The sequence below is a fragment of the Gopherus evgoodei genome, chromosome 1, assembly GCF_007399415.2.
Source record: "Gopherus evgoodei ecotype Sinaloan lineage chromosome 1, rGopEvg1_v1.p, whole genome shotgun sequence".
NCBI lineage: Eukaryota > Metazoa > Chordata > Testudines > Testudinidae > Gopherus > Gopherus evgoodei.
The window spans coordinates 47,337,872-47,354,660 of NC_044322.1; the positions used below are offsets into that span (position 1 = coordinate 47,337,872).

Consider the following 16,789-nt stretch of genomic DNA (forward strand, 5'->3'; position numbering starts at 1 on the left):
CAGCTGACTGGAGTCAAGCGGCCACGCTGGTTTATTAGGAGATAGAAAACAATAAACTGAAGGGAAACTAGAGTTTGTATCAATATTATCTAGCCTGCCACACTGGGCTGCTGAAAGCTGTCAGTGAAACAGTGAGTTTTAGATTCCCTCTTGCGTACACAATAATCCGTGCCTTCTCCTTCATTTATTTTGCAAAGGAAATGACAATACATTGTGAATACAGTCTGAAATTGGGTGTTTACCCTGACAGAGATGCGTTGATACACGACTAAACTGGGCTAAGTGAGTAATGTGAAGTGTTGCCTACAGCAGCTGATTGTAAAGTGTGTGTGTATGTAAAATATCGTGTGAGGAGAAGATTGTACCGGTGCCTGTTAGCCTTGGTGCTGTTGTGCAGAGCAAGCCCAAAGCTTGTACTGTCCGTCCCAGTGTGCCGAAACACCATTGACCCCAGCGGGTCTACTCAGTGCCTGGGGGTTACAACTGGAAATACAGCAGGCTGGTGGTCACTTGCACGCTATCCCGATTTTTGTACAGAACATTTTAACTGCATAAATATGACCAGGATCATTTTTTTTTACATTGAGATGAATAGCTTTTAAAGGAGATATCTATAAAATATCTTGGTTTCACTGAGTTTCCAAAATGTCGAGTAAGCGTTTATTACTTCTCCCTCATGTGTCTAGCTATAGATTTCCCCTGCAAGTTGGTTGTGGACTGTAAGAGAATGTTATATTTAATCTATTTTTGTTTTAAATAAGTGAACTTCCTAAATCACATTAGCAGTTTAACGGCAGATTTACAGAATTCGGATTAAAGATCAGTTTCTCTTTGTATTAAAGCGGAAATGATTTCCTAAAATTAAAACCTCCCACAGTGCGCTATAAAGGCTGGCAGTTAGAATACAAATTACCCCACCCCATTCCTCAATACACACCCGGCTCTCAAATAATGATATTTCGTGTAAAATGTTCTGGTATAATTATTTTTAAAGTTCTTAGCGATGAGATGGAAATAAAAATCTTGCTGGAAAGGTATAAAACGTCGGGTACTGCTTTGTGAGACATCACTTGGGGCTATTTGTTTTTATTTTGTGATGTCTTTTGGTTTAAGCTGTAGACTCGGAGTTAACACTAATGAAAGGGAATGTTTTCGGCTTCTATAAAAAGTGCAGACGGCGGTATTTGCTTTTCCCAGGAAAGCGCAGATATCTAGAGATGAATCCCCAGACTTTGTGGAAACTGTGAGCTTTTGGGACTCCCTTCCCCTGAACCGGCTGACCCTGTTTATTGAGAACTATATGTAACGTGTCACTGCTACTTGCAACCTCCTGTATCTAAACAGTGTTAGTGTTAATCAGGAATAAGAAGGTCATGAAAGGAGAAGGAACCCGCTTCTGTGGGCAGTAATTTTTCACTCTAGGCTTCCCTCCCCCCCCCGCCCCGAATTTTGGTCATTGATTCATCTCGGAGTCTCACCCTACCGCTCACAAACTCTTGTCAGACTATTCACGAGAGAGCAGAGTGCTGAGCACTGGCAAGAAAGACATAAAGCAACTTACAAATGGACTTTATTAGGCGGATTGTTGGGTGCCTGCATTCAGTAAGGAATGGGGGAGGGCCGGCTGGAGTTGCTACGGCCTGACGCCCCTGCCCTTGTCTTGCAGGCCCCGTGGTTCTCAGCACGCCGGCACAGCTCATCGCCCCTGTGGTGGTGGCCAAAGGTACCCTCTCCATCACCACCACGGAAATCTACTTCGAGGTGGATGAAGATGATCCGGCCTTCAAGAAGATTGACCCCAAAGTGAGTAGAGTGCGTTTCCTGGTGGGCTGGGTGTGTTTACAGTCTGCATTGTCTGAACGCGATGTGTATGTTAAACACTGCCCGGAGAACACAATCGGAACGCACATCCTAGGGTGCGGAAGGTCCGTTCCTCCCCCCAAACGCCTCTTACTCCTGTGGGCTTTTACTGTGTTTTATTAAAAAGCGAAATGTATTAATGATGGCAAATCCTCTGTTACTTACAGCGTGCGCATTTTTAACAATCTTTCTCTGAATGCCTTTGTATGAACATGGGCAGACTTAGCAGTTAAGCCAATTGCTCTGAAATCCCTTGAGGTAACTGCGGTCCCAGATTGCGGTCCCCTAAGACACAGTGATGGGCTTTTCTCTTGCAATGGATTTTATAGAATCCCTTTATTTCAAGAACGTTAGTTTCCAAATAGGAAAATGCTGCACGTCTTAATAAATGTTATCTGTTCAAATACTTAAATTAATAGTCTCTTTCTGAAAAAGAAAATGGCTATCGTGGGCCTGAACACAAGAGCTGATTCTTGGGAAATATCTAATTCTTTGCATTGTTTAATATTACGAAACACCTTGACATCTGCAAGAGAAGTATATCCAATCAATTTAAGAACGATTTACATATATTTGACCTGTATTAGCGTTGAGAATAAAAATTTGAATCCGATTTTTTTTTAAGTCGAGCATACATATGGTGGGGGATGTGGTGGGGAATTGTTAGAGAGAGCTATAGGTCACCTTTCTGACATGTCGTTTATACTTATTATTATTGCTTTATTCAAAAAACAATTTTACAAGTTTCTTAAGTGGGGGGAGGGGAAAACAGGAGATACTTTTAAAAGTCACTCCAATATTGTTTCTTGCAAAAAGACCTTCACTGTAATTTATTTTCAATGATAACTTTTTTTAAAAATGCAGTTATCACTTTTGAAAACGTGTTTTAATAAAGTGGGTTTTCTATTGAGGAATAATTTCTGACACTGAGGAACGTGCTTGTAGGACTAAATAAAAAAAGATTCTTGCACAATAGCCATTGTAACGGTTTCACTAATACCTACCCACTATGAGTTCTTACAACTGGACATTATATCGGCAATTTGCCTAGATCAGCACTTGTTGACTATTAAAATACTAGGTAAGTGATATACGTTGCTATTTTTGGTGTATATTATTTTGTATTTTAATCTTACCATACTTTAAGGACATATACATTCTGAATAATCATGCTGGAGTATGAACAGACAATTTGTAATCACTTACAGTTTTATGGGTGTGCACATGCTATTCTCTCTGACTACCCTCTGAACACAGGGAGTTGATTTCTACAGATGCAACTTGCAATCTTGTTACATCCATAGTGGATTTGTAGGTCGGAAGTTATATTGTTCTTCATTTTATTGCTACTGGCTTGACCCCTTCACCTGTAAATTTTGCTTTCTTCTTTATTACTACTTGCTCCAAAATATTGATTTTTGTCAGGAATCAGACTCATTGCTCATTCAGTAGCCTTTGCTTCAGTGCTATATTTTGTTTCCTCAGTACTGTTCAAAACCACCCAGAAACATTAACCTAGTAAGGTACAGTGAATCTTTCAAAAGTAAATTTATTTTCTGATGCCTGTAGAAAGTGTTGCTCTGTTAATGCACCACAATTTCGTGTGGTAATATGATACACCAACATTTTCTTCTTCTTCAAAACTATTCAGTAGGAAAAGGGCTGTTTCTGTATGATTTTCAAAACATTACATTGGCCTGATTTTCAAATAGAAAACTTGATGCAGTTTTGAAACGCTTAACAATATTTATTTTACTTCATTTGTTAGCTTGTAATTAAATAAAATCAGCAACAGAAATTAAAATCTAAATCACAAAAAGTCATTATCCAGTGTATTTCAAGTGCATTTTTCAAATATATAATTCCAATATTCAAGCGTTATTATATAAGCAGAATCCAAATTTCTTCTGAATATATTTAAATAACATTTCAAGTATATTTATGGAATGTTAGAAATAGAACAAGCAATATATATGAAACGAAAAATGTAAACTTTTAAGTTCAGACACTTCAAAAGACAATTAACAAAAGTACCATGATAAAATCTACCTTTTTATATGGTATCTTCTTTAGCAGAAAATGTCCTGAAGTATCCGAAATGGCAATTTAACTTCTGTTCACCAAATCACAAAACACCAACATCCACAATTTCAAAGACAATGTGAGATCACAATATTTGATACAAATTAAAATGTACATTAGGGTTTTGTTCAGATGGCATATCCAAATAGCTTTTACTCACAGAGGGATTTACATAAGAATACCTGGTTTTGTTATAATCCATTGGTGCCGTTTCTAGGCAGAATGGTCACAATCATGTTAAATTACAGCCGAATTTGTTTCCGGGTGTTAAGATACATTTTTCAGGGGGAATTTCAAAACTGTGACGAAGACATGTCATAGTGTTTGCTGTTGTGAGTGTGTGTCTGTGTGTGAAGAGCCTAAGCAATATTCCTTTTAAAGAGAATATTATTAGCATTCTCAAGTGGAAATATTTGACTTTTTGAACAGGAAGTTTAAACTTTATCTGAAAATCAGAAGACTAATCGGTTAGGCTCATATTTTAATTGTCCTCTAAAGTTTTTCCAAACTTTTCGGGTTGGTGAGTATTTCCCTAGCTAGTCGCCAAGTTTGTTTGGCTGCATTTTCCAGGGCTGAATGAGGTTTTCCCTGAAACAGGTCTAAGTTGGGCAAGAAGTAATGTGGGCACCTCCTGCACTGAAGGCAGGAAATGAGTTGCAGTAAAATCCCGTTGAGCCGGTCGCCCAGGCAAGACTCGTCCCAGTCCGATTCACGGGGATGCTTTTCACACTCGTATGAAACCAGAGTTTTCATGTGATAATTATTCAGGGGTTGTCCCGGCAGTTCCAGATGACGATCCCGTAAGGTTTTGAGGATAGAGAGGCATTTCTTTCTGCAGCCGCCCATCTGCAGTCTGTTCTCCGCTTCTGCGAACTGCAAGACCCAGGCATCGCTCTCGGCTGAACTCTGCTTGCCTGCTAGAGAGTGACACTCCTTGGATAAAAGGTTGAATCCTTCAGCTTTGACCTCTGCTACCCTGTTGGGTCCCGGCCAGGGGATGTGGGGAAGTGGCCAGTGGGCAGCACTCCTCGGCCAGATCCCTGTGCATTTAAAAGCAGGAGTGATCTGCACGACATATCTATCTCTGATTCTCAGTTTCACTTCACTCGTGTCAGCCACCATCTTTACCACATCTCTGTAACTGCATTTATCCACGGCTTGGGCCACCAGAGTCTGAAATCTGGACCGGATTTTGCGAGCAGAAAGGTAACCAGATGCCGTGATGAACTCCACCCAAAGGGACATGCTCCTCTTGCGCCCATCGCTTAACTTTAACACGGCGCAGCCTGGCAAAGAGCCGTCGTCCACAAAGTTGAAAACTCCCATTTGGTTCAGATAAAGGACCACTTCAAACTCTGTGGGAGAAATGACCTCCAAACCCTCATAGCGGTTGTCCATCTCGTTCAAAGAGCTGATGAAACGGGGCTCCTGCACCTCCACTTCCTTTAGTACGTCCGAAACCACTTTGCAGACTTCTCGGATAGTTTTGGCGATGGCGGCTTTCCTGGCTTGGCATTTCTCGTTGTAGTATTTATTCAGATGATACACCAGCTTGGCCTGGGCCGCGATCATATTGGGGCAGAGATCCGGATTGTATACCGGAGTCTCGCAATAAGCTGTGGGATCCAATGCGGCTGCTAAGGCTGGAGCCAACTTCAGAGGGGAAACAGGCTGCAGCGCTCTGAAACGTAACAAATGTCTTTCAAAATACGCTGTGGCAACTGCTGCTCAGATGCTCTCTTCCTGCCTTTTTAGATCAGCCGCCTCGAAGGGGGGGGAGCGATATTTTCCTTTCTTTTTTTTTTTTAAAGGATCATTGAGTGAGAGCAAAGCATTGAGATCGGCACTTCCCCGGCAGCAATAAAAACAAAAGTTGAACTGAGACACAGCAAGGCTTCCAGTAGTCAAAATAATAAACCCTCTTCGTATGTATTTGTTTTCCTGTAGAAATCACTGTGTGTGTGCAGGGTTGTTAATCAGATGGTGGGAAAAGTGCAGGGTGTCGGTGTGTGTGGGTATGTGTATGTGTGTGTATGTGTCGGGAGAAGCTGGCTGTTGGTTAGTATAAGAGCCCAGATGCTCTCGTGTGGAAATTATAAAGGCAGGGCCAGGCAGGCGGGCGGCCAATCGCCACTGGTCTCGTCACTGCAGCCTCCTTCAGCTCAAACCCGGCTAATTAATCCGTCTCTTGGCTATATATGTATGTATATATGTACACACCAACTAAAGGTAGGCGGCTGCTGGCAGAAAACCACCCAAGCCACCTATACATTTGGAAATCAAGACGAATCTCTGGCCTTTTGGTGTAACTTGACGTGTATTGATGTTTTGAAAGGACTTGGCAAAACTGTGGTGTTCTGCACTAAATCTCTGTTTGTCTCCTTAAGGCTGAAATGTGAATGCAGGTGTATTAATGGACATCCATCAACTAGTGAGCTATATACGGGGGTTTACTCTGTAAAGAATAAATACGTAAATTCATTAACTCGGTCTTGGCGTCAAATCATGGTGTCCTTTTCTTCTGATAGTTGTCTGTAATTGCAGGTCAGAAGATTTCCTCTCACGAATTGGCCAGTGTACAAGGCCATAGATTCTCGGCAATGTAGTGTTTGCAAGAATAAAATATTACACAGCACCCGCTAATTAAATTGTTTTAAAGTATGTTCTGACGGGGTATAATCGATTTTAAGATTATGCAGATATTGCATTCTCTCTGCCTGTTTTTTTAATGTATATTGTAACCTATGAAGGAAATCTTGCTAAACGCATTTAACAGTTTATTTTCATATTCAGTCTCGGAAGTAGCAGATACTTAGTGTAAATCTTATTTGCTAACGCTTAGCTTCATTTTTATATTGGATATGTCTCCAATATATTGCAACGCCATATATGTTCAGATGCCTTTCTGGACATTGTTGCAAAATAAATACCTATTAATCGCCTTATCTGGACAGTCCATTTTAATGTGAACTCTATTTGCAAGCTGTGTTTTAATAAATGAGCACACGGGAGGGATATTAGCGAGTGTAGACATGCTGGTAGACAAGTAATCTAACAGTTTGGGTTTTCGTGTGTGTGATATATAATTAAACAAATTTCTTCTTTAGTATCTTAAGTTTCAGTAATCGGTCCTCCTGTTTGCAAAGATTGGAACGACAAACATATTTCGCAGCATCTTCCGTGCTTTGCTTTAAGAAGAAACACGGTTTATATTTATAGCACACGCTCTTTCCTCTAGTCTCTTTAAGAAATTGTAATGTATGACTCAGATTCTTAATTTTTAAATTTACTGGCCCTTGAAATTATTTTCTAAGAAACATCTATCGTCGCAGAGAGGTGTCTTATGTGACATTAACGTTTTCCTGTCACTAACCTATTAATGCGGCAAAGTTTGTATCAAAGGTGTAGAAGAGTTTATTTTGTGCTTTGCTTGTTCGATATAGCGTTAGTGCAGACGCTCCTGTATTTCGAAGACTATTAATCCAGATGAATAATTTGATGGGTGTCTGTAACTTTCTACGCACAAATAAAATGAAACCGGGGTTGTCTTTAGACTCCTAACCCAGTAACTGCAGACATCAGCTCACCCTTAAGTGGCTCTCCTCTTCTCAGTTGCATCTTAATGTGCCTACAGCACGTTCTTGCTATTTTTATATGCAACAGCTACTTTCCATATTTTTCAGCTTTCTTCACTTCATCCAAAGTGTCATTTCCAGGGGACGAAAACCGGGCTGGTGAGCAAGCAGGCTCTGACCCTGTGCTGAGCGGGCTGGGTATTCTTTCCAGTTTTAGCCATATAACTTGGAAGCAAAATGTTTTGCCCCGGTGCTCTCTCAACAACTGCGCTTGGAAAATAAGAAATCCCCACGAGGCCACTCTCCCGGGTCCGAGAGCCTCACGCTGCTGCGGCTCTTTGGCCTGGGAGGAGGAGGAGGAGGGGGGGGAAGGCGCGGCTTTCTGCAAGTGGAGGAGGCGGGAGCGGAGCTGCTGCCTGCTGCAGACCAGGGAATGGGTAGTTCAGCTGCCCCCCGTTCACCCCTTACATTACTAACCAATGTATCGCTCTTCGTCTCCACACACGCGGTCGCCCCTCTGCCCTCCCCACACCCTGGTACATGCCCTGGCCTAATTCATGGGGCAGACGGTGCTTTCTGATCACCGCTGTGCCGTCTCCTGCTGCGATTATGTTTAGTTCCCCCCTGTTCGCATCCCGGTGGTTGTGTTTGCGCTAGATGTAGAGTTTCAGCTTTAATGGGCCGATGTAACGCATAGCTGTGTGCGTGGGAGAGAGAACACCCCGCTAGTACGAAGAAGCCTGAGGTCTTTATGCACAGTAAGGGTAATGCAAGCGCTGCATGTGCCGCAATCCCCACCCCCACGTGTATTGGCTGTACAATCCACACGTGGCCAGGTGGACTCGGCTGCACGGATGGAAGACCCCCATCCTATCCACCTTGCTCAGGTCAACCCCCATCGGTTCCCAGGAGAGCTTCTTGTGAGCAGAGGCTGCCTCGGGAACAGGCACAGACATGCTTGGGGGTGGGGTAGATTCCCAGACGCTCCATTCTGCCTAATTGCTTCCAAAGGTCCGATCCAGCTCCGCTGAGGACAGTGGCCAATCTGACTTGAATCGGAGGGGGAGCGGGTCCGAAGTGAAACCGTAGGCAGGCTTTCTTTGGTGCATTTGAGTTCTCTTTAACTGTGTCTGGTACTTGCGGAGAAGAAAGCCCGGTGCGAAGCTGCAGGGAAATTTGTAGGCCAAGTCGACCTATTCCGACAAAGTGAAGTCAGCTCCCGGCGATTTCCTTAGTAAGAAAAATGAACTTGCTGAATTGTTTCTTACTCCATCTCGTTCTCCCATTGGGCATCTAGATCTGACAATAACCAGCACAAAAGAACACAGGCAGATATGTTATTACTGTTACTAGTAGCTGCCTCAAAAGATTAGTCCTGGCTGGTATAGGACACAGTGACTTCTTTTAGACATGGGAAATGTAAAAATAATTGACTTCGTTTTTGTTTGACTCTGTTTCAACACAATTAAAAAATAAATCCTTCTGGTGGAGTTTAGACATCATCATTGTTTAAAACTGAAAGTTAAACACTTCAGGCAAAGGCATGTGTTTTCCCTCCATCCTTGTCATGGTAACTCCCCCTTTCTGGGGAGATGACACATACTCCAAAGTCCTTCCATTTAATTTAGTTCATCTGCCAACTAATTCAGTTAAATTTAAGTTATATGTTAGAGAGAGAGATTTTAACTATTTTTAAAAGCAAAATAATTTCTTGAACTTTCAGCTAGTGTGCTAATTTGCTAGTTATTTAGTAGAATCCGTTAAAAATTAAAGTTGTATCTTTCCTGAATCAAAAGTTTTAAAATAAAATGTAAAGGTTTACCTAAAAACAAGTGCACAATTTACATAATTATGTTTAGTAGTCACATTTTGGTGATTATTGCAAATATGCAAAAACATAAAATTTATTGTTACATAGGTTGCATTTATTATTAAAGCCTGCCATTAATTTCATTGCACCAGTTTAAAGTTTTATCCATGAATGAAGGAACCCTTTAATTGTTGGCATGGTAAAGTCGGTTCATTTTAGGAATGTTTTCTGAGCATTTATCTAAGTTTGTTCACTTTGCAATCCTATATTTAAAATGCCTTGGTTAAGTAAATTATAAACTATAGAGTGGGTTTTTCTGTCACTCAGTTTATTTTAGAGATTATTTATACTGGAAGAGTGAGATTAAAATCATCTCATTAAAATGATGATTGATCATTTGTGATGTTGGGAGTTGGAGGCCTATGAAATAAAGAGAGGTAAGTTTTCCCAAATTACTGTTTTCTAGGTATTTTTTTCTAATTACTTGGGTCTACCCACTACTACCACAGCTGCTGGAAACACATTTTACATTTAGACATTCAAAATGCATTGCTTAGGCAGTCCTCTTATTAGCCAAAAAGCCCAATTGTGTTGAAAATGTGTGAATACAGGGATTCTGTGTTTCAGTAAACCTAATTTGAAAATTTCAGTTGCCAGATCATAAATTTCAGCAATACTGTTCTTTCATGTGAGAAAAAAAGTATAAGTTAGCTAGAATGTACAAGCACATGTTAAGTGCTTATATTGATATTTCTGCTTATATTGATATTGATTCTACACACAACTATTCATGAATGTAAAATTTTATTTTTAAATATCTGTTTATTGTGTTAGAGAAAGAAAAAGAATATGAAGTTGAATTTATTATATTTATTCCCTGCTGCTGGAGTAGGTTTGAAGGCTGATTGAACGTATCTGATTTCTTGGCTCTTATTTTTTGTAATGCACTCTGGCTATTTATCTGTATCATCCTGCAGCCACAATACATTTATGTTTTTACGCAACTAAAGTGGACACACGTTTTTAGAGGGTTTTCTTTTTGCCACTTTATATAAAATCAGATAGGAAGAATCTTTTCTTATAATATAACTTGAAGGCACTTTATTTATTTATTTATTTATTTATTTACTGTTGACTTCTTTTTCAAACACAGGAATGAATAAAACAAAAGAGTAAATTTAAAAAGGAAAAAGTTCCTATAGTTTCCCCAAAAGTTTAATGTTAATGACATTAATATCATTATTATATAGCAAATAGGTTTATATATGAATGTATATATACAAATATTTTCCCTTTGATTATATTAAATGTTATGCAGTTTTGTGCAGAGCCTTATAATAATTATCTTTTGAAATGAAAAATAATCAATTAGAATCGAATGTTTACAGTACAAGCTATTCATTACAATTGTGGCTGCTAAAGAATCTTAATAGCACAATTTGATGTATTATTCCCCTCACTAAAAATACATTTTCAAAATTAATATAAATGATCTTGTCAGTATTGGACATCCTGGAAATTATGGGAAAAAATGGTAAAATTTAAAATTTCCCTGTTTTGTATGTTCTGATGTAAAAACAAATATTAATTTGTTTTCTCTTTCACTTTAAATTTCAAGAGCAAACACATTTTGCACAACTGCAAGTTGCACTTTTTGCTGGAAACTGCAGAAACTTTCATATAAGAGAAATGCATTGTATTATTCATTTGGTTCACTTCTGTATCCGCTTCATCAAAACCAGACATTTCTCAATACACAGGATTTTATTTAAGCAATCCAACACTGATTTTTTTTTTAAAGGTTTCCTACTTTAAGAATGCTCTTTTCTGCTGAACCCAGGGAGGAATATGGAATCACTAGGGATTAGCGCCTTTTAATCTACTACATCTGTAGTGGGTCATCCAACACTGCAGAATTCTCATTACTGTTTCATGCTGTATATGATTAAGCAACTGAAAGAATTCAGCACTGACCTTGAGAATAAAGCTGTATGTGTTGGATGAGCAGCTTCCAATGACTGCATATCTAAAATAACCTTTCTTCTTGATCATTTATATTTCTGAAATTTACTGTGTGATGGAAAGACCAAAGAAGTAGAGAATGTAAGTAAATCAAAACCAAAGTGCAGTAACATTTAAAAATGTATAATTGTGTATATTATGACATTACTCTGCTTGTATATTCACCTTCTGTGGTTTGCTCAACATCTATTAGTCTAACCCAAATAAGAGAACAGTGTTACAGGAACATAAATACTCTTGTCACAGGTATTTTGTAAAACTGTTTTTACACTGGCTTGCAAACATAAATCATGTGTTTTTCATAGGTGCTAAGAATCTGCAACTCCCGTGTAGAAGCCAATGGAAACTGCAGATGCTCAGCATTCCTAAAAACCAGACAAAACGGCTATTAGTGCTCTATCTCTTCACTTACATTTTGTCATAGCCTGTGTTCATTGATATTTTTAATGCTGTCAATAATATGTGCATACCAAGTCATTCTCCCTGGAGAATCAACCTGTTCTCCCTCACCTTGCAATATATAGGTCAAGTATGGTAATCCTCTGTGCATCTCACTTAATCTAGATTTAGGCGTAAGAATGCATGCTTTACATATTTTAGTGTAGCCTTGAGAAACTGGTAATTCACTATAATATTTTAGTGTATAGATTCCACATTTTTTCCCCAGAATAATGTGGATGCAGATGGCTGAGTGAATTGGTCATGAACGATAAATACATTTAAGTGAACCTTGGGAAGACCCTGATTGTGCACACATACTTTCTTAACAGTAAATATGTGATTATTCTCATTGAAATCCAATGGGTCTTCTCAAGGTTTACAGTTAGGCCTTGATCCCACACAGAATTCTGTGCTTAAATGGGATAATTTTTGAGAGTTAATTCCACAAAAAATATGAAATGCACAATATCCAAAAAATTGCCTGTGTCTTATATTTGTCTTGAAAAGCTTTTACATTCATATGTGATACTTTTTCCACAATAATGATGTTGTGCCCAGTCTTCTCCTTTCTCAGGAAAAACTCCCATTGATGTAATTAATCTCTAATGATGTCATTGAGGAGTTTTGCCTGAAAACGGCAGTGACATGTTGCCGATGTTTTAGCAAGATGCTCCCACAAAATTTCTTCCTTAGCCTCTTATAAGCCCCATGTACTAAAGGATGTGTGTGCGCGTGCACGCATGCACGCACTGTCACAAAGAGGCTTGGGGGATGTGGTCTCATAAACATAAATTAAAAAGATGCAGCGCCTCTTAACATAGATATGGACAACTTGATGTGATTGTTGGAAACATTTATACTCTGTTCCTGAAAAGTATGCTGAGTATATTGGTTGTATAACAGTCCAGTTTATGTAATTTGAATAGTGATGAGGTTAAAGGTCTTGTTAGAAAATACCTGACACTTGTAATCTGCTGCTTTCTGAAGGCAAGAAAACCCAAACCAAAACAAACTCGCCACCACTTCTGAACTAGTGGAGTAAAAGTCTCTCTAGAAGGTATGATTTAGTAGCTGGAGAGGAGGTGATTTCTATTAGGAGCAGTGAAATTACTCCAACCCTCCTTTAAAATTGGGAGTGGAATTTTAACTGGAGTACTAGAAATCCCCATGTCCATTGTCAGCACAGTGTTGGGGTGGGGTCTACCGAATCAGGCCTTTTGTGATAAGGCATAATCCATGATATTTCGTCACGCTCAATGATAAATGTAAAAATCACCAAAAATAATAAAGATGAGAATTTATGTGGAAGTAAAATGTATGCTATTAATTCAGAAATCAAGCATACAGTTCTTGAAGTGTGTGGTATTACCGAGCTACAGAAATTTCTACACTTTGTTGCTATTGAAAAAAATAGGCTATATTAGTACGAATGTATAATAGTATAAAATATTAGTACATTCCAAAGTAAGAAAAGCATTTGTGGCATGATTGATAATACAGAGATAGTACTGACAAAGTTTTCTTCATAAACTAAACAAACAAACAAAAATAACCATCTCACTAAGGTTTAAATGCTGTGAATATAACTTTTATTGTTTTGTTTTTATCTTTTGTTTATTTGTTATTTTGTTTTGTTACACTTGAATCTAATTTCTTAAAACTGATTTTTGGGTTAAATTTACTTCTCTTATGTAATGTGGCATGGGTACTCATACAGAAAAATAGAATGTAAATAACATTATTTACTGAAGTTTTTGCTTGGTAATTGCAACAGTGATTTTAATGTTATGCATGTTTACAGGCCTATTAGGAGAAAAATTATAGCAGTCTAAATGATTGAGTCATTTCCAGTAAATGTTTTACCATCCGTGCTTTTTTGTTCTCTTGTGCAAGTAATTTCTCAGGTATAGAAAGACTAACTTTGACCTGTGCATGTTTTTTTTTAATAAACTTGTAAAAGGAAACAGCTAATAAATACAGAATTCTTATTGGCACTAGGAAGTGTATGTAAGTAATATCACATCAGCTAGATTGAGCCTTAATGCTTGCAATTTTCAACAGCACCTCAAGAGATTGCTCCTCAAATAAGTAAAAATAACAGCAAATATGTACGACAACAGTTGTCTCATTGTATTCATTGAGTGTGTTCATTATGTGTTATTAGTCTTTAATTGTGAGAATAAAACTGTATAACTGTTTATCTTGGCAAACCCATTACGTAGAGACCGTACCTCCCTTACAACTAGTGCGTATGTGTATTTTATTTCATTTCACGCACACTTTTTTGCTAGGTTTCTTTTAGCTGTTTTGGTGTACTAGACTAAGGGAGTATTTTTCAGGTTAAATTTATTACTAACTTAATCTACACTTGGTAGGCAAACTGCATATCTCAATGGAAAAAAAGATTTTTTTTCCAGAAAATTCAGTACTTCATTTGTTTTGCTCACCACGCTGCATTAGCACGGTTCTCCCCTGTGTGCATCTGCCAGTGTACAATTTAGCCACGGGCATCTGTAGACCTTGTGGTGATCAGTATTGCAGGCAAAAGCCATATGTGTTTTAAATAAAAAAAATCTCTTTATTTCATTTGCTGTTTTAACTGGATGGATAACTTTTGTGCCTCAAGACAGAGGAAGAGAAAATACAGAAATAATTAATTGCCTCTATTCTTGAGGCTGTTTCGTTTTCCCTCTCCAATATGGAATGCTTGTCAGCTTTCCTGATAAATGACTGCATGTATTTGCATAGATTTTACATTAACACAAAAATTAGTTTTATTTGTGAAAAACTAGTTTACATAATAATGCAAAACCTAGCATTATGGATTATGTTGCCAAACATAATTTGAGCATTGTAATTTTCTTTTTCTTGCAAAAATATTTTTTAAGGTTAAGGCATTTTAGTGTGTAGCTTTTAGTTTATATAGCTTTACTTTTAAAAAATCATCAGTTGAGGAACATTTAATGTTTATGTACCCTTTTCTCTAGGCTGTCGTAACTTTAATTATTGATGCTGGTATGAACTGGACTTCTCTTTTAAAGCTTACATCCATACATTTGTTAGTAAAATAGTCTTAAACACGAGTACATTTCCAAAATCTCATGTAACCGTTTTGATAAAAATCTTGTTGCAAGTTGTTAAAATAGACACTAAGAACCTGTTTTTAGTTTCTAATAATACTATTAATATCGTGCTTGATCAAGTATTCATAAAAGCTTTCAGCTATTATATTCGCTTGTATTCCAAGTGTGAGACCATTTTTTTCAGACATTCTAACCTGTCTGACTTAAGTAACTGGCCATGAGTGGTTTCAAGACACGTTTATATACATCTCTCTGAAAACTTGGTTTTATCCACAATTTATTATTCCTGTATATGGAATTTATGAAGCAGTCTAAAACATCTTTGAAGAAAAGCATAGTGTACTAATTTTGAAAAAGATTTAGCCATTTTCATGTTTGTTCATATTAAAACTTTGTATCTTGTTGTTTAAAGGCATCTGGTGATTGTATGATATCAGTGTGTTCCCATTGTTAAAGAAAATGCAGATGTGTCACTGTTGTTACATCATGGTGTATTACAAAAAGAAAGTCTTGCTCCTTATGAAGCATGCTATACTTACTGGCAACTTAAACTAAGAGAGTGCTTTTCTTTGCCACTTCTTGAATCTGGGACACCCTGGGTGCCAGCTGTCACTGCTCAGCTAATGATGACAAATGCCCCTCTCTATGCAGATTGCAGATCTTGTAGGCTGCTATGAAGGCAGCCAGATTACCTTTCTTCAGATAGTAACTTAACCTTTTAAACTCAAGTGTCAGAATGAAATGATTAGCCAGGAGAGTTTCAATATCTGTTTCTTTTATTAAAAAAAGTGGGGAGGAGAGCTAAAATTTCAAATAGTGCCATAGAAGCTCATAGTCATAAATTGTTCATGCTTTTCTACTGCTTTAAAAATAGGAAATTGACACCATTCTGCCTGTGAGCATTATATGCAGTTTGCCAGAATGAGTGCATGAGTTCTTAAACCCACCCTTCAGTTGTACTGTTAAATAGATATAGAGAGCCAGTATTCTGCCATTGTTTATACCCATGCAATCCCTTTGACGGACAGATGTGATTGAGGGCAGAATTTAGCCCCAGATATTTTAAATAAACCTTGATTGTGCTTAAATATTATGAAAAAGCATGGGAATACTTTTTTTATCTAATTAGTATTTCATGTGACCATTTCTAAACATATGATTCTGATTTAGGATCCACATCAGCAAGGTACTTAAGCAAGTGCTTGACTTTAAGGACCTAAGTAGTGTTGTTGAGTTCAGTGGGATTACTCATGTACTTAAAGTTAAGCATATGTATATGTACATTGTTGAACTGAAGTCTTAGAGCTTAATTTTCCAGTGTAAACTTGAATGTTCTTAATGGAAATGAACATGAAAGAATTAATATCAAGTATCTCTAAAATGTCTTGAAATTTTGTAATTTATGTTACTGGGGAAATGGGTTCACAGTGCTATTGAATGAATGAATAACACACTAGAGGCAAAAATAATATAGATATCTATATATCTCTATATATCTGTGTGTATGTATATCCATATATTTGCATACTGGGGTGCTTATGGATTGGTATATAGGAGTGAATGTGTGCGCGCACACATGTATAAACATTTGTATTTTTCTAGTTTACTTTCTTTTAAAACAATTAAAATATATTGGAAAACTCTTTAATATGCACATTTCTTTTGCAGTAAAATCAATTTGTGTTATGATCTATATTTGCATGAGAATGTTAAATTACCTCTGAATTGTCATGAATACTCTGAAAATGTATTAACCTACTGTAGTAAAAATATTTAAGAATTTTTTTAGAAAATCTTTACATTATTAAAATTATGAGACTGGACAGTATATGGAAAACTACAGTAAACAGTTATGCTGAAGCATTTAGTAGTAAGACTAATAACAGGAAAAGGGGACAGGTTAGAGAAACTGAGAC

The 16,789-nt window shown here is 37.7% G+C and overlaps 2 protein-coding genes across 2 annotated transcripts in view; one reads left to right on the plus strand and one right to left on the minus strand.

Annotated features, from left to right (window-relative positions):
* Nucleotides 1–16,789, plus strand: part of NBEA (neurobeachin) — an 853,790-nt gene that overhangs the window by 606,786 nt on the left and 230,215 nt on the right. The window contains 1 exon segment of the mRNA XM_030563353.1: nucleotides 1,667–1,803. Coding sequence (XP_030419213.1) covers nucleotides 1,667–1,803 — 137 coding nt within the window.
* MAB21L1 (mab-21 like 1) lies at nucleotides 3,701–5,957 on the minus strand. The gene has a single exon (XM_030563367.1). The coding sequence runs from the start codon at nucleotides 5,512–5,514 to the stop codon at nucleotides 4,435–4,437; it is 1,080 nt and encodes a 359-aa protein (XP_030419227.1). The 5' UTR covers nucleotides 5,515–5,957; the 3' UTR covers nucleotides 3,701–4,434.

What these genes read in the sequence shown, in the direction of transcription:
- MAB21L1 (XM_030563367.1), bottom strand. Translation starts at nt 5,514, where the DNA reads ATGATCGCGGCCCAGGCCAAGCTGGTGTATCATCTGAATAAATACTAC.